The 21,778-nt window shown below is 38.6% G+C and overlaps 1 protein-coding gene across 2 annotated transcripts in view; it reads left to right on the top strand.

Annotated features, from left to right (window-relative positions):
* Positions 1 to 19,573, top strand: part of PLP1 (proteolipid protein 1) — a 49,968-nt gene extending 30,395 nt beyond the window's left edge. The window contains exons 3-7 of one of the 2 annotated variants that reach the window (XM_075324049.1): positions 2,344 to 2,608; positions 2,793 to 2,961; positions 4,730 to 4,803; positions 5,603 to 5,668; positions 18,926 to 19,573. In XM_075324049.1, coding sequence (XP_075180164.1) covers positions 2,344 to 2,608; positions 2,793 to 2,961; positions 4,730 to 4,803; positions 5,603 to 5,668; positions 18,926 to 19,078 — 727 coding nt within the window. In that variant the 3' untranslated portion in view covers positions 19,079 to 19,573. Of the gene's footprint in view, positions 1 to 2,343; positions 2,609 to 2,792; positions 2,962 to 4,729; positions 4,804 to 5,602; positions 5,669 to 12,875; positions 15,423 to 18,925 lie in introns of those variants that run through there. The other variant, XM_075324050.1, reaches the window with a different exon arrangement.
* The last annotated feature ends 2,205 nt before the right edge of the window (positions 19,574 to 21,778 follow it).

Raw genomic sequence — 21,778 nt, 5'->3', positions numbered from 1 at the left:
GTTTGCCCCTTCATGATTTCTTATTCTTTTGCATGTTTATCACACTTCAATGTTTCAGCTCACCAAACAAATTAAAATATTAGACAAAAATAACACAAGTAAACACAATACTTTTGTCATTTTTGGGCATAAAAGTATTTACATTGATATATAAATGTTTAAATCAATCTCATTTTCTCCCTTCAAAAATAAAGAAATTGGCAAATTTTCAAAGGTCACTGTACTTTCCCGCCAAAAAAAGAAAAGTAAAATGAAATCCTATTGTCAAATGTATCCCAAAGTGGTAAAAGTTAAAACATATCAGCAAACAAAAAATAATGCCTCACTCAGCTCTATGGATTAAAAAATAAAAAAGTTAAAGGTCTCAGAAAATGGCGACACAATTACATTTTTTATTTCTTAAACTCTTAAGTTTGGTATTCCCATTTGTTCAATACATTATATTGTAAAATGAACATTGACATTGAAAACTAGCATTTGTCCTGCAAAAAACTAGTCCTCATTCAGCAATGGGGACAGAAAAAAATTGAAAATTTATGAAAGAAAGAAATAAAAGAAAGCTGAAAAACAAATCACGTCTGGGTCCTTAAGCGATAAACCTTTTAACCTCTGGACGTAGAGGATACCCCTTTGACAGTGTTGCAAACCTACATGTAAAAAAGATATTTTGAAAGATCTCTGTAATGTCTCCTCATATTTTTGTACATTGTAATATGATCACCCTTAACCCTTCATTTTGCAAACTGAACAGCACTAAGTTTGATAACCTGTTTTGGTATTGCAGATCACCCGTCCCCTCAATAAGCTTGGTCACTCTCTCTAGTTCTCCTATGTCCTTCTTATAAGCAAATTGTTCATGGTATTCTAAATATGGCCTGACTTACACTGTATAGAGACCAAACTATGTTCTTTTCTTGAGCATCGTAGCCTCCTTTAATGCATCCCATTACTTTTTACTGCCTGGCAATATTCACTTAACGTTGAATTAGCTGTAAGCTAAGGCCATATGCACATGTTGAGTACTTGGTGAGTTTTTTACCTCAGTATTTGTAAGCCAAAAACAGCAGTGGGTAAAAAATACAGAAGTGGTGACCTGTTTCTATTATACTATTCCTCTGATTGTTCTACATCTGGTTTTTTCTACAAATACTGATGTAAAAAAACTCACCAAATATTAAGGTGAAAAACTCACCAAATACTGAGGTGAAAACTCACAAAATACCAAGGTAAAAAAACCCTCACCAAATACTGAGGTAAACAAACCTTACCAAATACTGAGGTAAAAAACCCCTCACCAAATACTGAGGTGAAAAACTCATTAAATACTGAGGTAAAAAAACCTCACCAAATACTGAGGTATAAAACTCACCAAATACTGAGGTGAAAAATTCACCAAATACTGAGGTAAAAAAACCTCACCAAATACTGAGGTGAAAAACTCACCAAATACTAAGGTAAAAAAAAACCTCACCAAATACTGAGGTAAACAAAACTCACCAAATACTGAGGCGAAAAACTCACTAATTACTGAGGTGAAAAACTCACCAAATACTAAGGTAAGAAAAACTCACCAAATACTAAGGTGAAAAAACCTCACCAAATACTGAGGTAAAAAACTCAGCAAATACTGAGGTAAAAAACTCAGCAAATACTGAGGTGAAAAACTGACCAAATACCGAGGTGAAAAACTCACCAAATACTGAGTTGAAAAACTCACTAAATAAGTCTTCTTCACCGACATTTCTACTTGTTGTTTTAATATTAAGTACATTTAGTACATTTTGTTTCCTTGGTAACTGTATGTAGGGAGCTAATGCTGAATTCAGGGGTACTGTGTACTCATATAGTATATAGGGGGATGTCACCATACTTTATTCTGCTCGATATGAAATTATATAATTAATATAAAGTAATAATTATAATTAATATGTTAATATTAATATTGAGCGGAATTAATTTTAGCCTATTGGTTCAGCCTTACACAACAGTCATGGTCTCTCATGCGGCCCATGGGGAAAATTAGTTGGCCACCCCTAGTATGTATAGCCCCATGTGAGCCCAGGCACCGCAATTTTGGACACCGCTGGAAGGGCGCAGGTACAGGAGGTGAGTATAGTCTTTATTATTTTACCTGGGGGAAACATGCGGCATCAGAAGCGGTTGTCCTAGTAGTGGATAGCCCCTTTAAGGGTAATGAAACAGTACAGCTGTAATCATTATCCTTACACAGAAATGTCAGATGATAACTGCCCAACTTCACAAAAAAATAAATGTACTTTCAGATTTTTTTTAGTAATGAAGCCAACAAATCAGTAGTAACTAATAGGTTTTTTTTCCATACAGGGTCAATGCCTTCCAGTATGCAATTTATGGAATTGCCATCTTCTTTTTCTTATTTGGAATTCTACTCCTAGCTGAGGGATTTTACACCACTACTGCAATCAAACACATCCTGGGAGAGTTTAAGCCACAAGCTATAAAAGGGGGACTTATTTCTACTGTCACAGGTGGACCACCCAAAAGTAGAGGTCCCCGATCAAGACACCCAGTCCACACCTTAGAATTGCTTTGCCGTTGCTTAGGGCGGTGGTTGGGACACCCCGACAAGGTAATTATAGTCTAACGTTAGAAGAAAAATGATACCATATTTTTGGATTTATGGCGTGATGTTAATCTTGCCGCAGATATGATTATAAAACATTTGTTACAGTTGCTCCATAGTCAATGTACTCTACGTGTCCAGTTATGGGTTCTGTGTAGTGACATGAATGTGTTTTGGTATTTCCATGTAGTTTGTTGGTGTTACATACGCTGTCACCATCTTGTGGATCTTAATCTTTGCCTGCTCAGCTGTTCCAGTCTACATTTATTTCAATACTTGGGTCACCTGCCAGTCTATTGCATTCCCAGCAAAGACCTCAGCTGGCATCAGTAATCTATGTGCCGATGCACGAATGTATGGTAAGTGTGAAAGGCTACAGAAGCTGGAAGCCATTATATTATCATTACAATGGTAATGGCTACCATGAAGCATAAATATAAGGTGCACTGCTTTAAAGTAAATGTCTTGTCAAACGTTTGTCCAGTTGCTTTCGAAATCAGAGTTTTCTGGTACATGTATGTTATCTATGGCCAAACGTCCGACTGTTCCATGTTTAGAATGGCATTTACCTCCAGATTAGCATCATGACGGCACATAAATATAATTTAATCTGTGCCCCAGGCCAGTTTATGAGCTGAAACACTTAGCAAAATTGAAATGAGATTGATGGATTCTCATCTGATTTTACATACACAAATTTGTGCAGAAAATTAGCACCAAATAAGCACTATATGTATAGATCGTAAGGGTACGTTTACGCTATCTGCAGTAAAGCTGTAGGTATTTTGGAAAGAAAAAGAAGATACTCATCACGGTAGGTGATTCTCCGATCCTAGTGCATCCCAGCCTGTAATAGCGGTCTATCCTATGTGACAGCTTCTAATAGGCTGATCATGTGGGAGGGAACATCTGCACAGAAGGCACTAGGATCAGGATAGAAATCATGTTGGGATGGAGAAATCACTGACAGGTGAGGATATACGAGTATATGTCTCAACTTTGGGACTTTTAGAACTGTCCGCAGTGGACCCTCAGTAAACTCTACTGTGCTGTGTATTTATTGAGGATTTTAGTGACTCTTTCTCATTTAAAAAATATGTTACGTCTAAACATACCCCTATGCTCATGGGACATGTAGTGTTTACTACTGCGCATGCTCCTTACTGCAGGACTGCTCATATACACTTTATAAAAGGATAGTGTTACTAAAAAAGCAGAAGAGACTCGGAGGTCATTGAGTGCCCGGATACTGTGCAATGAGGTTTAGTGGTGTTTTACATTGAGACAGCAACTTGGTAATAGCCAATATTCATTAGTATGTCAGGAATCCAGTGTCTTCATGAGCTGTAGGCCTCCCCAACCAACCTGCTGCTGATGAAAATTTACTCTCCGTAAGGGCACATAGTAAGCTGTCAATCAGCAACAGGTACGTGTAGAGAGCCACCATCCACGAAAATGCCAGACTCCTAGTTTCCTAGTTTACAGCTTTAACATTACACAGCACCTAATAAATTGAAATTTGCCAGAAATCACACCATGGTGATACATACATGGCACCCTGCTAGCCATAAATGTCACTACCTCATGCTTTGCTCATAAAGCCTATGAATGATTCTGAATGATTCCCTTTAAACCACCATTCAAGAGTTTTTTTTATTGCACTGCTGGAGTGGTGCTTTAAATAAAAGTCCCCCAACTTCTGTTTTATACTTACCTCCAAGCGTCTTCATTCTCTGCCGCCACCGTTCTGGCTGGTCTCCGACGATTTGTGACCTACCGGCAGCTCCAGAGTTTCATGGAGGCGCCGGAGGTCACAACTCAACGCAAGTCTCTGAAAGCCTCGTTCTGGCTTCATTACGGCCTCGTTTTGTATCTCATAGAGATGCATTGAGCGCTTGTGACATAACATCTGACTTCCGGCCAATCACAAATTACGGGCATAAGATGGCAACATTGGTAAAATGGTAAGCCGTTGGAAGATGAGTATATGACAGGAACCAGGGGCTTAGATTGAAAGTGCCACTCCAGTGCTGAAAAAAAAACCTTGCTGGAGCGGTGCTTTAATTTTTGTGCTTTTTTAATCTTTATTAATTCCACAAATCAATGTTTCTCTTTTCATCTCATCAGGAGTCCTACCATGGAATTCATTCCCCGGAAAAGTGTGTGGAACTAGTCTACTTGCAATCTGCAAAACTTCTGAGGTTACTGTCTTAATTCTTGAAATATATTTTTTAATGTTCTAATCATCAGAGCTTAATATTTCTCAATAAGAATAAATAACTAAAAATTATTTCCTGACCCCAATTGTTTGCTACATATGGCTAGATACATTAAAGGGGTTTTCTTATCTTCTCGTATGGGAATTGTAGGAAAGTTCTTGTAAGAACAAGCATTTTTGATTTACAGTTTAGTAAAATTCCGTTCCGTTCTCCCTATAATTATTATTTTTTATTGTTTGCCGCTCATTGCCTACGGTAATGGTCATTTCGGGTGCCTTGTGGTGGTGCCCAAACATACATAGTACTTACAACCTTTTTCCAATATTGTAAGCATGGCTCAGAACAAGCGAGCAAATAGTATTAAGACTCCCATTTTTCCGCCAGGAACAGACTTCCTGGTCGGGTAGCCCTTGCATCCTGGATCCTAAAACTTACCCCACACATAAGTCTATCAGGAGGCTAGATCTAAAATCTGTGAATCTGTCCTATACTCGGGGAGTAGCATGACATTACCTGTCATTGTCCCAACGCGGGGGCTGCGTGCATATAGTTAGTTATAGAAAGCCCTAGGGTGGGCGCGCACCTCTACCCACTCTTCGTCTCAACTCTGTTCAATGCTGTATTAACTATAATACACTCTATCTTGATGTAAAAAATGACAACGTTTCAATTTTCTTACTGTTAAAAATCTTTTTCTATACTGAGGTTTTCACCTCTTTTCTTGTATATGTACACTGTCAAACATTTTATTGTTTTTCAACTCGTCAATCTCGTTTTACAGTTTCAGATGACATTCCACCTTTTCATTGCTGCCTTCGTGGGTGCTGGTGCAACGCTCGTGGCTCTGGTAAGCTAAAGTGCTAGTATATAGTACTGTGCAAAAATTTTAGTCAGGTGTGGAAATAATGTTGGAAAGTAAAAAGGCTTTAAAAACTAAAGGTGTTAATAGTTTAGTTGCTTTTTACCAATTACCAAAATAAAAAGTGAAGGAACAAAAGAGAAATCCAAATCACATCAATAATTGGTGTCACTGCTCTTTGCCTTCTAGATATGATTGTACTCAGTTTTTGAAGGAACTCGGAAGGAGGTTGTTGTTGAAGATCTTGTAGAACTAACCACAGATCTTCTGTAATTGTAGGCTTGTGAAAATCCTTCTGTTGCTTCATATAATACCATGCAGTCTCGATGATTCTAAGATCAGGGCTCTGTGGGGGCCATATCATAATTTGCACAGCTACTAGTCCTTTATACTACAGATAATTCTTAATGACATTGGGTATATGCTTGGGGTTATTGTCCTGCTGAAGAACAATTTGGAGCCAATCAGTTGCCTCCCTAAATATATTGCATGAAGGATACGTGTCTGCCTGTATTTCTCTGCATTGAGGACACCAAAAAATGGGCAACATTTAGGACTGTAGATGCAGTGATCGACCAAGAAAACTAAGTGTCAAGCGATTCCATCATAAATGAAAAAATAAGAATTGGGATGTAGAAACATGACAGCAAGTGATCTTGACTAATGAGGAAATATTGTAAATATTTGGCGGCAACATATAGGAGTTTGTTCTCCAAAAGGCTCTGGAGCAGTAAAATAATGAGTATCTGTAGGACTTATTGAAGCATGGTAGAGGTTCCCTGCAAGTTTGGGGCTGCAATTCAGCAAATGGAATTGGGGATTTGGTCAAAAGAAATATAGGCAGATACTTATCCATGATGAAGTACCATCAGAGAGGTGTTTGATTGGCTTCAAATTTATTTTGCAGCAAGACAATGACCCAAAACATATCACCAATGCTATTAAGAGCTATCTTCAGTGTAAAGGACAAGGAGTCCTGGAAGTGATGATATCGGCCACAGAGCCCCAATCTCAATATCATCAAGTCTATCTTGCATTAGATGAAGAGATTGTAGAATTTGCCCATTCTACATCCATAGAAGGTCTGTGGTTGGTTCTCCAAAATGTTTGGCCAACGTCCCTACAGAGATCCATCAAAAACTGTGTGCAAGTGCATCTGAAAGAATATGTTTTGAAGGCAAAGGGCGGTCACTCCAAATGTTGATTTGATTTAGATTTTTCTTTTGATCATTTACTTTGCGTTTTGTTAATTCATAACAATAAATTACACTTCTAATTTTGCAAACATTCTTAGTTACTAATATTTTTTCAATACCTGCCTGTAATTTTTGCACAGTATTGTTGATCAAGAACAAACATTAGTATTACAATGATTTGCCTTGACTCTAACTTGCAGACAAGAAGTGATTCGGAAATAGGGAACACTTGGTAGCTACCCCCTTATTAGTGCACAAATAGCATCTTATCCTGTCTCTTATAAGACCCACGAGGAAAGCCATAAATAATAGTCCTAGGAGGCTACACCGAAGCTTCATTCAGCTATTCATTGTTTGAGACTCCACAAAGTGGATATTCTCAGATACTTTTCTGGTAGAACAGAGCTGAATTAAATGAAAATAGGGCTTCCGGTGAGAAGCAAAGTAGGGCAGATCCGTCAATCTCAGCTCACCAATTTTGGCAGCTCTTCTTTCATAGCAATGTCAAAATCTCTGATGGCCTAGGATAGATAAAGCTTAATTTGTAAATTTCCAGTTAGTTTTAGATATTGATTATTGCATTCCTGGGCAGTTCAGTACTAATTCGTAAGTTTAGGATGCTTCTGGAGGTTCCATTCACATCATACCCCTTAGTATATGTTGTTTGACAAATAATGTTAAAGGGTGATCTGTATGGTAGAACTTCAGAATTGGAGGACATAATCGCAGAGTTGAAGTCACTAAAACTGTATCAAATCTAATAGTATATTTTATATAAAACTATTATGACAAAGAAAAATGTTGCATTAACACGTAAACTTTAATCAATGTATCCAAGGTAGTGAACATGCAATGATATAACAATGACCAGAACTCAACACCGGGCAATCTGAACACCTCAATTAGAAGGTATTCGTATACCACAAAGAAGTACGTAGTAGGAAAAAACTACAGTACTCAGCAAAAGTTTTAGGCAGGTGTGGAAAAAATGCTACAAAATAAGAATTCTCCCAAAAATAGAAGTGTCAGTAGTTTATTTTTTATCAATTAACAACATGCAAAGTGAATGAACAAAAGTGAAAACTAAATTAAATTAGTATATGGTGTGACCGCCCCTCTGCCTTCATAATAGCGTCAGTTCTTCTAGGTACACTCACACAGACAGGGATTTTGTAGGATTATAGTCAAATGTATGAGTAACCAATTTAACTAAACAGGTGATAGTGATCATCAATTTCATTATTGTCTGATTGTCTCTTCATGGAGGGAGACGAACTCTAGTGCCACCTATTGGAAGTAGCTATCCTAAAAGTCAAAAGTGGCCCTTTAACGAGCCTTTTCATATGACCTAGGATTTATGCCAAATCAGAACCTCAATTAATTGAGGTTCTGATCTGTTAGGATTGCAACAGTACTTCCAATAGGTAGCACGCCTTCCTCCCTGAAGAGACAATTTGAATATTACCCAGAGGAGCATTGCAGCTATAAGCTGCTCACCACTGACAGCCAGATTGGTTTGTCAGTCTCCGCAAGGAGAAAAGTTTTCCCCTTAGATATGTAGGCTGAAATAGTTATTAACTGAACCAAAATAGTTGTGTAGGAGAATTAAAACTGGGTGAGGAACAAGCAAACAATGACACAAAGGTGAGGTTGTGGAAGACAGTTTCATGTCACTAGGGCATGACTGAGGATAGCTACAATACACAAGGTAGTTATACTGCATCAGCAAGCGGTCTCCCAAGCAAAGCTTTCAAAGCAGACTGGAGTTTCAAGATGTGCTGTTCAAACATTGTTAAAGAAGCACAAAGAAATGAGCAGCACTAAAAATAAACTGATAATACTTCTATTGTTCCAAGCATTCTTAAATTGCAGCCATTTTTCCATACCTGTCTAAAACTTTTGAACAGTAATTTAAATGTATAGAAACTTCACCAAAATCCAAGACAACCAGTCTTATATTATTATGAGGGTAACAGTATTGATCCATGTCATTGATCATTCATTTCCGTGCGTTGATTTCAGTGGAAATGAATAGAGTCCATTTTCAATATCTAATGTTATGTGTCTAAGGGATAACATCTCTCTTTGTGGAGAGTCACATGCATGTGTAAGGAGACTTATAGGCCTGAGTAATTTAATATGAAAATTGCCTCATAGAGAGGAAGAGATCTTGAGCTCTAGTGCCACCCAATTGGAAGTTGCAATCCTAAAAGTCAATAATGTTTCTTGTATGTTATTTGAGTGCCAATCCAGTGTTCAGCTGTAATAACATGTGTCACCAAGTCTTTGTATACCACACAGATACGGCAACACATGTTACAACTGGAAACTGAATTGACGTGGATCATGTCTGTTGTCCCCATGATCGACGGTGTTGAATTTTGGTGTTGTTTTATTTGTACTTTTACACTACTTTGTGGTTAATGCTTGCCTTCTAGTTGAGGAGCTCAGATTGTATGTTGAGTACTGGGGACTAGTATCTAGTATCTCATTGTCTGTGTATTATTTTGTATACATTACTTAAAAGTTAAGTTTTAATAGGACTTTTTCTATCTGTGAAGAAGTCACTAAAACTTATACAGTATCTATCCCTTCCACAGATTCCATATTACCAAACTATAGTTTTAGCAAGTTGATTGCATATCAATTTTGCACGACTCAACAAATGTACCAACAAATGTACAAAAACAGATACTTTAATTTAGAATTCACAGTATTAAAATTCCACTGGCTCTGAAGTTTACTAACACGTAGACTTATGTGCTTGAAAAAGCTATAATCCAAGAAAAGAATGCCATGGCTGTTGATAAGATAATTGTGTTCATCTGAGTTAGTTGGTGGTGTATATGTGGCAGTATTTTAAAGGGGTTGTCTGGACTTGTAATATTGGATTGGTCATCAGTATCAGATCCATCAACTGCTTTCAGCTCTGTCCCGAAGAAAATGCTTACCCAAGCCAGACGTATGCACTATGTTGCAGCCCCTGATAACGATTGCAGCTCAGTTTCTGCACTTCACAGTTTATGGCTCGCCCTCGGCCAAGCACCGAGCATATCCAAGCACCCCAATGCTTGATCTAGTAGTTAGCATACGAACAGAACCTGAACTTGGACACAGACTTTTTTTTAAAAGTCCGTGTTCATGTTTGAGCCCCGGACACCTAGTGTTCAGTACGAACCCTGAACTTTACAGGTTGGGTTCTCTCTTCCCTATTTATAACTTATCCTAATGTTAGGTTCTGTAAAGCAGCTTTCTATCCTAATGGTTATTAACCGTTAATATCACAAAGCCAGACAAAACCTTTAACGTCTGCCTTTAAAGCCTCTTGTCATCATGTGTAAGTCAAAACAAATTTGCCGAATGGCAGAAAATAAATTTGTAGGCCTCCATAAGTCTAATAAATTCTTATGAGCAATGTCCAAAGACCTGAAAGTAACTTATCCAACGGTAATATTCGAGTTTGACCATCGGATCTCTCAGCCATCATATTGCGCAGGAAGGTGATACATTCTGTCTCTTTAAATTTAACTTATTGCGAAAATTTCAAATCAATTAAAAAACAACAGCAAATGACCCGGTGAAGACGCTGGAATAAACAGTTAGAGTATCTATATCAACGGTAGAACGTCTTTTATCAAAATGACATGAAACACAAATCAGCAAAGAAGGAGCCACTCTTAAACTTCCATAAGAAAAAAAGCAATTTTTACTATTTGCGATTGCGCATGGAGACAAAAATGTTTTTTTTTTTAAATCTAATGCAGTCTAATAAAGCAAAGATAGAAATATTTTGCCATATTGACCATTGTTATGTTTGGAGGAGGCTTGTAACCAAAGAACACTGCCCCATTCGTAAAGCATGGCGGTGTCATCATCATGTTGTGGGTTGCTTTCCTGCAGGAGATACTGTTGCACTTTATAAAATAGGTGAAATTATGAGGAAAGAAAATGATGTAGAGATATTGAAATAACATCTCTAGACATCAGTCAGAAAGATAAAGCTTGGATGCAACTGGGTCTTCAAAAAGAACAATGACGCTATGTATACTTCTAAAGTGGTTGGAAAATGGCTTATTGGGTTATCCGTAAGTTATGACATAGATATAGGTAGATGGACAGTGTCAGAATAGGCAAGTTTGCAATGAAGCTGTTTTTTCTCTCCTGCCCAGTTCTCCTGCTATTGAAGTTTTCAGTTTATGGCTCGTAGCCAAGAGGAACTGGCCACCATTGCCATGATGTAGTGGTGCCTGAACATGTGCAGTTGCTAAGATAAAGTTTGCACAAAGGTTAATCTCAGCTTCTCTAGCTCCTGATCCTGACCACCTCTCTTCAGGAGCAGTTCTACACACCCATCCCTATCAGCTTGCAGCTCATTTTCCCTTCTCCCCACAGCTGCCACCCAACCTGGTCAATCAGTTGAAAGTGCTGAATCCTTAAGAAGACTTTGGAGTGGTCATCCCGTCTCTGACGTCACCAGTGACACTCCCCCTGACATTGAATGATGAATGCTGAGTAGGGATGGGTGAATAGTAACTATTCATGTTTGGATTATTGGTAACAAATCCCAAAGTACTATTTTGGTATTCGTCATGAATAACGACCTAATGAAGTCAATATTGAACCAGAGCATTTTTCTTGTAGTAACGAATACTGGAATAGTACTTGGTATTCGGTAAGCATTATCCGAACATGAAAAGTTACTATTCGCCCATCTCTAATGCTGAGCCCTTGTGAATGCATGTACAGCATGGAGCATGACAACCACACCTACCATAGTCAGTTGTCATGATCCCAGCTCTTTCGATTCTGCAGGGGCAAACAAGGCTACCTCATGTATTGGCATCAGAGCACACACAGGTCAGGCCAGCAGCATCATTTTGCTGCTGGCCTGAACTGTTAGTCACGGAAGAGCGCTTCAGCATAGCAGAAGTTGTGAAACTGGAGAGTGCTGCGCTCCTGAAGAGACATTTTGGTATAACCTCTCTAAGAACAACAATTTCTAGGTAATAGCATGGCAATTGAATTAAATCCCATAGAACATTTATGGCCAAAACTGAAAAAGTATGTGTGAGTAAGGGGGCTTACAAACCTTACTCAGTTACATCAATTCTGCCGGAAGGAATGAGGCAACGTTCCATGAACCTATTGTGACAACCGCTTGGAAAATTACCTGGAAAGCTTGGTCTCAAGTTAAGGTCCATGTACATGACCTGACTAGCAGCACCATACTGCCAATCAGTACACTCTTACCTATTGCGGTTCTTTAAATGCCTGTTTATGCAGGCAAACCAAAGTAAAGGATGCGCACTGAGCGAGCTACACTACATAACGCAGTCCACACAGGCTGCCATAGATCCCGGCAGTGCAAGTCCTGCAGTGCGTTTTGCTTGTTCATCAGGGGATCACTAGTCTGGTTACACTTCAAGATAATCGTGAAACGAGTGTCCTTCACGATTATCTTGCAGAGTGAATAAATCTTTAGATATTTTAAAGCCCATGCTACCAAAAACACTATGTGTGTAAACTTCTGAGCCATTGAGAATAGGATTACATTAAAACGAGGATAAATCATTCACCTAGCATTATTCTGAGGTTTTACATTTTGGCAGGATAGTAGTGACCCAATTGACCTAAAGGAGGGAATTGGTACTATGATTCAGGCTACGTTCCCACCATGAGGTTTAGGTGACTTTTTGATGTTGCAGTTTTTCTGCACAAAACTCAAAAACTCAGCGTACCTGCAAGAGAAAGAGTAAAAAAAAAAACGCATAGTAGGCAGGAGAGTTCTATAAATCCCATCCACTTTGATGACCAAGCTCACCAAAAACTCATTGTGGTAACAGCCTAAACGTCAGCAATTGTGAGAAGCTGAAATTTGATAAATGTGGTTAAGGTGTGTGCAAATGTGTTCAAACTTACTACTTCAACTGCATAAAGTTACTTTGTTACTGCCCATGTTTATACAATCCATGTTCTTTCTTCTGTATGTTCCTTTACAGCTCACATATATGATAGGTGCATCTTTCAACTATGCTGTGCTCCGAGTTACTGGCCGTAGCGATCGAAAGTTTTAGACTCCAAGCGACTGAGTAAAAAATGGCACCATTTTATGTTTATAACCTATTTTTAAATCCTCTTTATTTTAATGTTGGAGTTTTAATAATGTATCCGATAGCTACTATAGTTGGTCTGCCCTTTGTATACCATTTTTAGTCTTTACCTCGCAGATACCTTATAGTAAAGATGGTCATACAGTATAGGGGCTGGTGTCATGGCGTGAGAGGGAACAATATATGCCATATCTGGGAGAAATATATATTACCCGCTTCACAGAGATCATCTATAGACTGAGTCATTTCTTATGTGCATGCTTGATAAGATGTAAGACAAGGAAGAAGGTTTGGGGCAGAAACATAAAAAGTAATTTATAGTCAATTTGTCAAAAAATGATCTATTTGCACATAAAGATTGCACTCTAAGTTAAGAAAGAAATGGTGCTATTGTCTATAGTTATCTAAGTATAGCTAAGGAAAGAACTAAACAAGTAAAAACTGCAAAGATGTGAATCATAATACGTATTACATATATGTCCACAGGTACCATAATCTATTCCCTTATGTGTGAACAATTTATACTTACCAGTCTCTAATGGTTCATCACTTTACGTATTACCAATTGACAGCAACACTTTATTTAAAGGGTTTATCCAGTCCTAGAATATATATTCCTTTCTCCTTGCCACTTAAAACTATAGCCTATGCTTGGTGATATAACATCGCAAAGCAAGAAATCAAGCAGCCATTTCACGGCCAACTTCAGACCCATGTAGATGCTCGTAGGATTTGATTGGTTGCTCAGCTTCCGAAATTCCAAAGGAAGGAACATTTAAGAATCTGAAGGGAAAGGACGTTGTATTCCTCTTCCATGGTGTAATTATCCAACATATTTCATCAAAGACACAAGTATTTTGTATTCTTAGCTATGCATTATTATGGTAGTAGGAGGCCAAGTTTGAGAGTGATCAGCCTGAACCACCAGACCTCAATGTGTGGCCACCATTACTTGGTACAAGGACGTTTTTTGCCTAGTTTTTTCAGCGCATAAAAAGATTCTGCATTTTATGACTGAGTTTAATGAAATCTAATAAAAATGTAATTTTATATATATACACAAACTTTTCAGAACCTGATATTAGATTAGTGATTATTGGTGGAGACACCTATGCACAATTAATGTTAGGATACCACAAGAATACTACAACCAGCCTATTAAAATAGAAATATAATTGTCCTTTTGCATAACAGCCTATGATAATACAATGCAATAAAACATATCTGCAATTTGGCAATATTGCTTAGCATAAATCTATATCTATATGTTAGGTCTGTCTACATTGGTGCTATTCGTCAATGGAAATGTGATGGATCTGTTTTTCAGCATTGGGAGCCATACCAATTTGTTTAAAAACAGATTATTCAAAGCTAATTCTTAGCTTTTATTATAATACCTTTAAGTTAATATTAAAGCCTATTAATCTTAGGTCTGCAAAATAAAAATATAAAAGAGCTACAATTAAAACACATTTAAGTAAGCATTTAAAGAGCAGCATATTCCAAAAAATCAACGATGCAAATGCATGAAATAGGTGTGTTCTCCACTAAATCACAGACACTTCTGCTAATTTTCCATATATATATATATATATATATATATATATATATATATATATATATATATATATATATATATATATATACGGATTTATAAAAAGTAAGAAAAACTTTCTTCCTTAACAGCCAGTCTGTCAATATAATTCTGTCCTAATCCCAGTTTCTTGATTGCACCTCACTAAATGAAGACGCATCGGGCAGACACATACATAGTACTCTTAGTGCAGTCTAGATCTTTCGTCTTGTGGGGTTACAGCTTTAGGGCCAGGACTCTGTGTAAAGACGAGCCCTGAACCTCCTCACATCTATCCTGTTCCACTAATGTTGTTCTAATATACAGAAGCCATAGACTCATAGATGGTTTATGTATTTTAAAATTCTAAGTAGATGAAAGTAAAATGGTAAAGTCAGAATGTTCAGAATGTATCACCGCAAACCGATGAGTTTATCGAAAACTCAGCTGCCTGTGGCCGGTTCTACCAACATGGCAGCAAAGAACTTTACCAGTGTTAACGAATACCGGGTTTCCCCGAAAATAAGACAGTGTAATAATATTTTTGCCCCAATAAATGTGCTAGGGCTTATTTTTGGGGTAAGCATTCGGGGAAACGTGGTAGCAGATAAGTACATAACAAGAAATCATGTTTAATTTGGCTTCTAAACACTGTTCTTCCCGAATTTGTGTCTTTCTGTCCATACTGCAGCATAAGACGCCAAAAGACACAACCCACACACAAATCAAGTGGTTTTGATTCAGCAAATTGTTACCTTACTTTTACAGTATAATTTTTCATCTTCTTTTGGTATTGCTGTAAATCACTAATTATGGAATGTAAGAGCTTAAAAAGCAATTAAATGTTTCTTTATCAAACTTCAGACGTGTCTGTCTGGGTGCATTTTTTGACTTGTGAGAAGGTATATTGATTGCAGATGTGTAAGTAAGGGAAAATGATCAGTCGTGGTATTACAAAAAAATATATACAATTATATGGTCATGCAAGAAAGTTCATATAACACAATGTTTACTGTGCAGCTTCTCAGAGAAAACATAGTTTAAAAAGCCTAGAGGGAACCATAACGGGAGACAAGACAAGACTCAAAGCTAGTTTCTCCTGGCCTAGCTAAATGGCTGGCCTTTCCCATGTGTATACCTGTACATGGGGAGAAACCCATCAATCCACTGGACAAGGATGGGGAGAAGCCGCCAAAGGAACGCACCAGACTGGTCAAGTCTCTTTCTTGTCCCCGGACACCATTTCAAACTATGTTTTCTCTGAAAATCTGTAGAGATCTGGCTACAATCGTGGATCCAGGGTCTGATTCATGCAGCCTTTGGTTCGGTCAACATGAATCTAATAACAGGTTTCCTTTAATTAAATATTAAATAGGAGTAATAAGAATTACAATATATTTTTGTATTGAAATTCAACTAATCCTATAAAATTCTATGAACTATAAAGCAATCTTTCATCTAAAAATTTAATTATTGGTCAGCATTTGTAAAGTCATACATTTTTGTAATATAGCCCATTACCTTATTTTGTTTGTTCCTATCTCTAAGGCGGGCTTTGCCCGTTGCGACATCACAAACCGATGCTGCGATGTCGCACGCGATAGTCCCCGCCCCTGTCGCAGGTACGATATCTTGTGATAGCTGGCGTAGCGATAATTATCGCTACGCCAACTTCACATGCACTCACCTGTCGTGCGATGTCGCTCTGGCCGGTGACCTGCCTCCTTCCTAAGGGGGCGGGTCGTGCGGCGTCACAGCGACGTCACACGGCAGGCGGCCAATGGCGGCGGAGGGGCGGAGATGAGCAGGATGTAAACATCCCGCCCACCTCCCTCCTTCCTCATAGCCGCTGGCGGCAGGTAAGGAGATGTTCCTCGTTCCTGCGGCTTCATACACAGCGATGTGTGCTGCCGCAGGAACGAGGAACTACATCGTACCTGTCGCGGCACCGGCATTATGTAAATGTCGGAGCCTGCACCGATAATACGATAACGACGCTTTTGCGCTCGTTTATCGTATCATCTAGGATTTACACACTACGACATCGCAAGTGACGCCGGATGTGCGTCACTTTCAATTTGACCCCACCGACATCGCACCTGCGATGCCGTAGTGTGCAAAGCCGCCCTAACTCCATGGTGAAAGTGCTGGCTTGTCTGCCTACTTCATGCTGTTTAAGAAGCTGACTTTAAGGACAAGTGTAGCAAAGATCCATATTCTGAGAGTAATCTTCTCTGTTGACCTTCTCCATGCTGAGAAGGGCATAGTGTCTGAGCATTCGAGAGAGAAGCAGAGAAGCTTACTCTGGGAGTATAGATCTTTGCTAGACTTTGTAGTTAAAATCAGGTTCTAAAACAGCATTTAGTAAGCAGATAAAACAGCATGAAGTAGGCAGATAAAACAGCACTTTCGGCATAGAATTAGAGATAAGATGAAGTAAATTCAATTATTGAAATGTATTACAAATAAGTTAATAAAGGATAGTCAATAATTAAATAAGAAAAGAAACAAAGTTTAGTTATTTTTTAAAGAAAATATAAATGGGTAACTTAGAATATACCTGATGGGATGCCTATAAGACCCTCTAATAACCATGTTAATAACAAAAACTTTATTTCAGACCTCCAGCCAGATCTCAAACATGTCATTCTTTACATTATCCTGATAAATATCCTAAGGTCTCATGGACCCTTACTTTTTAGTTTTAAGACGGTTAAAAGTGCTGGAAGAGACAGTAAGCACAAATAGGGTCTTATCCTAAAACACTGTCAGCAAAGGTGTTGCAAGGGTAGACTCACCTGGTGTGGTGGTGAGAGTCACAACCACTGTAATGGCGTTAATATGGCTGCAGCAGAACCCACGTGGAGATGCAGTTCAAATTTGGATAGAAAAGGGTTACTAAACCGCGCTGCCGTAGAAAGGAGGATGCATGTAGAAGGAATGATTATATTTGTCTACGCGTTTCAAAGCCTTATGGCTTGTTCAGGACAAATCATATACCCATATGAGGAAGAAGCCACAAGGCTTTGAAAAACGTAGACAAAATCATTCCTTCTACATGGATCCTCCTTTCTACGGTAGCGCGGTCTATTAACCCTTTTCTCTCCAAATTTGAACTAGTTGTAATGAGGGCAACAGTGTGCACATTAACTTATTTAGGGGTTTCCATACCTTCGCTTGTTTCTGATTTGATACAGAGACATACAAAGCCTGCTCCATGGATGCACTATTGTGGAGCTCTATTTCCCTAGAATCATGTCTACTAAGGGTGAATATATCTGTACTACAGCAGCGCTCAAACTTTCAAATGGTGGTACAGGAATTACATCACTCCATACAGGACACTTTTAAGTATTTTCATAGGCGCCATGCAACTTGCTCTATTATGGCTTTGTCTTGTATGTTTTTCAGTGTCTACAGTCTGCATGTTCTTCTGCATCTTTCATAGAATTTTTTACCTCCCGTGAATAAATATAGAAAATAATATTTAATGTGCTATTTTACAAAGGCACTCTCTCTTAGGAAGAATAGAGTTTGTATCCAACTCCTGCAAAAATGTTCTTCAAACTGAAAACTTCTTTAAAACCTTTATATTTTATAATTTAAAATGTAGAGATCAACGCGTTTCGAGACAAGTGCATCAGCGGGGAAGCTTGAGGCCCTGCTTTTGGCTATGGTCACCTGAGGGCACTGGATTTAGAAAACATCACCTATGATTGTGCTGATGATTGTGCTGCTGCCGCCAACTCCGATCTAGAAACAGATGCCCTCAGGATTGTCTTGAAAGCATTGACTGTGGGAGTTGATGGGAGGTTTATATGGTGGCTACACTGCTAAAGTCCAAGAACATAGAGGATGCAGGATCTTTGTAGTAGAGAGTTCTTTATTAATAATCTACGCGTCAGACCGAACCTTGTATCTAAAATGTATTGGTTTGTATTTTTCTGTATATAATCCTGAGGAAGGGGTCGGTCAGGTAGATGACTAATAAAGAACTATTTTCTACAATCATCCTGCATCCTCAATTTTCTTGGGAATTACTATATCAATTTACAGGACTCTCATCGACTGCCACGGTCACAACTTTAGGATTTCTCATTATGAAGCTTTTTATAAACAGTCGTGGAAAAGGGAACCATTGATTTTACAATAGACATAGTTTAAAAGTGGAAAAAATCCTACTTATAACATGTTGCTTAGCTAGAAACTATTTAGAGGGTCTTGAAATATAGAATTTTATCAGTGGTGGTACTAGGAAGTTACGAAATTGTTCTTCCTCTGAGACCTTGGGTAAGTTATTAGTGGGAACTTTTTAATTAGGAGATTTTGAACCCAAAGGCAGACACTAGTCTCCCTTTTCTTTCAGATAAACGCCCTCATGTGTCTGTCAGCCAACAGGGTATATCACCAGCAAGCCCTAGAGACTGGGAAAAGCCGGCAGACTCCACAGACTGAGGGCTCAGAACTCACTGAGATTCTTCCGGAGCGCCCACAAAGAAGCGCAGAAAACCTGGTGTAAAACGCCTGTTTAGTTTGGGGTGTCCCAGGTTGGAAGCATGCATTATTTTTTACAGTTTACTGAATAGGGATGTTTTATCATGTAGCAATTTTCTTGGGGGTTTAAGACAATGCTGTTGATTTGTAATAATTTTTTTTAAATAACATTTTTATTTATTACTTTTAGTTGTGAATAATCTGTTTTCATATGAAACTGCTACATCCAAATTTGACCACATCATTATTGTTGCACACCACCTTCTGATTATATTTATGGATTGTAATTTTTAACCTATTTTTACATATATTTTGACAATGGAATTTTTTTCTCATAAGTAGAAATAAGGCATTGCCTTTACTCCCCTGAATTATAAGAGTATAGTGAACACTGAAAATGACCTCTTATACCTGTGTTCTGGTTAGATTGATGTCATGACTTCAGAAAGAAACAAAAGGTCATTCATCACCCTGACTGATAAAGATTTATAACAAAGAAAAATAAAGACATATTCCCATACTGTTGTTATTCTTTTTGCATCATTTATTGTATCTACTAACTGATGATTTGCCCTTGTTTGTATATATATTTATATAATATATATGTATAAATATAAAAAAATATATATAGATGCATATAAATATATATATTGCCTAACTGACACAGGGTGGTAGGGGATAACAGGGGGCTCCTAAACTGGCCCTCAGGCTAGGGGGCCCTAGCTATCCCTGATCCAAGAGATACGTCTGAAAGTGACAAAGTCTGGGCCGCCTTCCTACTTCTGCTCCTGACCAGTCCAGATTTAGTCTCCCCTCCTTCCCTATCCAGGGTGGGGACAGGAGCCTGTGAACACCAACAGAGATAGACAAACAGGGGAAATCTAAACTTTATCACACAGCACACTCACATAGAGTAATCAGACAACAAGAGTTAAGAAGGAAAACAAAAAGCAGGATGGAAATAACCAGACAACAGGAGGAATTCCACAGCACACGAAGCAACACGCAGTAAATCACCAGAGTGGAAAACAACAGCACACGGATCGGTTTAGAAGAAAGCTATAGTTGGCATAGGAAGGCTAATTCCTTCATCTCAAAAAGGGTTGGTAGGACCTGTGATAGGTCATCCATAACATGTGATCCAAAAGGTAACCAGCAGGCTAGCAGAACTTAAGTCCTGCTAGATCAATCAATAATGAGCACACAGCTGGCTGAAGCCCAAGTCTGCCTGTGCAGAAGCACCAGAGAAAGTATAGTGAGGAGTGTCTCGGGTCTGTGACCTGAACAGCATTTGAGGCCGCCATGACACTCGGCAAGTTTAGAGCAAAACACTGTGACACTAAGGGGTACTTTGCACATTGCGACATCGCTACTGCGATCTCGTCGGGGTCAAATCGAAAGTGACGCACATCCCATCTGTGACAGGGCCGGAGACTATCTCGCTCGGCATCGCTACAATCGGCTAGCGATGTCGCAGCGTGCAAAGTACCCCTAACACTTTAAAGTATAGCCAGTATTTGAAAAAAAAAAGTATTTGTAGTATAGCAATATAATAAATACTTAATTATTTAGGCAAGATTTATGGTAATATTTCTTGCCGTTCTTTGGTGAGGCGCTTAATTTGCCTGCCTGTTGTGATGCTATCTGTATCTGTGCAACGTGCAGCATACAAGTGACTAAATGCCAACACAATAAATCATAAGATGAGCCATGATCCCTGGAAGGTCAGAAAATTTGCTCAGATTTTGTCCATGTCCATAGAGAACTGACCTGGACTGTGTACCAGGGATTACGTGAAGCATTTTGTTTTCAATTTTGACCCTGGCTGATCAAAATGCAGCTGTACCCACCAAAAGGTTCTGTGATATACACCCAGTTGATTTAAGGGAAACATTGCATGTTTATTACTTGAGACATTACTTTGGAATGAAAGGGAAGAGAAAAAATGAAAAATATTTCCAAAATCAGTGGAGCAACAGAAATTTGTGCAGGTACTCAGTTTCTATTAAAGGGAATATGTCAGCAGGTTTTTGCTAACTCATCTGAGAGCAGCATGATGTGATTCTGAATCCAAAGTTGTATCACTTAGATTACTGGCTGCAGCCATTCTGACACAATCCTATTGTTTAGGTTTAGTCATGTAGCTGAGGCCAGGGAGCTGCCCCCGCCCACCCCAGGCCCTCTATAGAGATTGCAGGTTGACAATCAGGTGTCAATGACAGCAGGGAGTGTGTTGGACTTCTCTGCAGGTGAGTTTGTAGTCCTGTAACGATAAGGGTCCTGCTGCTTAAACAAACATAGCAAATAAACAAAAGATGGAACTGTGACAAAATTGGGTATGCCTGAACTTTCTGTGTTAACCTTTGCAGTATGGTGGCTTCAGCTTACATAGCAAAAACCTGTTGACAGATTTCCTTTGAAAATACAGTGACAGGACAGAGTTGTATGATATTGACAGACAGATGTTCCTTGGCAGGGTAGAAGATAGCAGTAATGGAAAGGCAAAATGGCAAGTGCTTGTATAGCTGTAGCTAAATTTCCCTATACACTAGATCACTTTTCTCAGAAAGCTATCTCACCTACATGGATTAAGAAGATGTTAGCATTGCAAAAGCCATTCACTGATCACACGTTAGCTGTAAGATTACACTTTTACTGTGTTACTTGCATTCTTTTAACCGTGGCAATATCTGTAGAGAATATACGCACTGGTATAGCTGGGTTT

Source organism: Anomaloglossus baeobatrachus, chromosome 9 (genome assembly GCF_048569485.1).
Source record: "Anomaloglossus baeobatrachus isolate aAnoBae1 chromosome 9, aAnoBae1.hap1, whole genome shotgun sequence".
Taxonomy (NCBI): Eukaryota; Metazoa; Chordata; class Amphibia; order Anura; family Aromobatidae; genus Anomaloglossus; species Anomaloglossus baeobatrachus.
The sequence above is the reverse complement of the archived record's forward strand: the minus strand, read 5'-3'. Positions and strand labels throughout refer to the sequence as shown.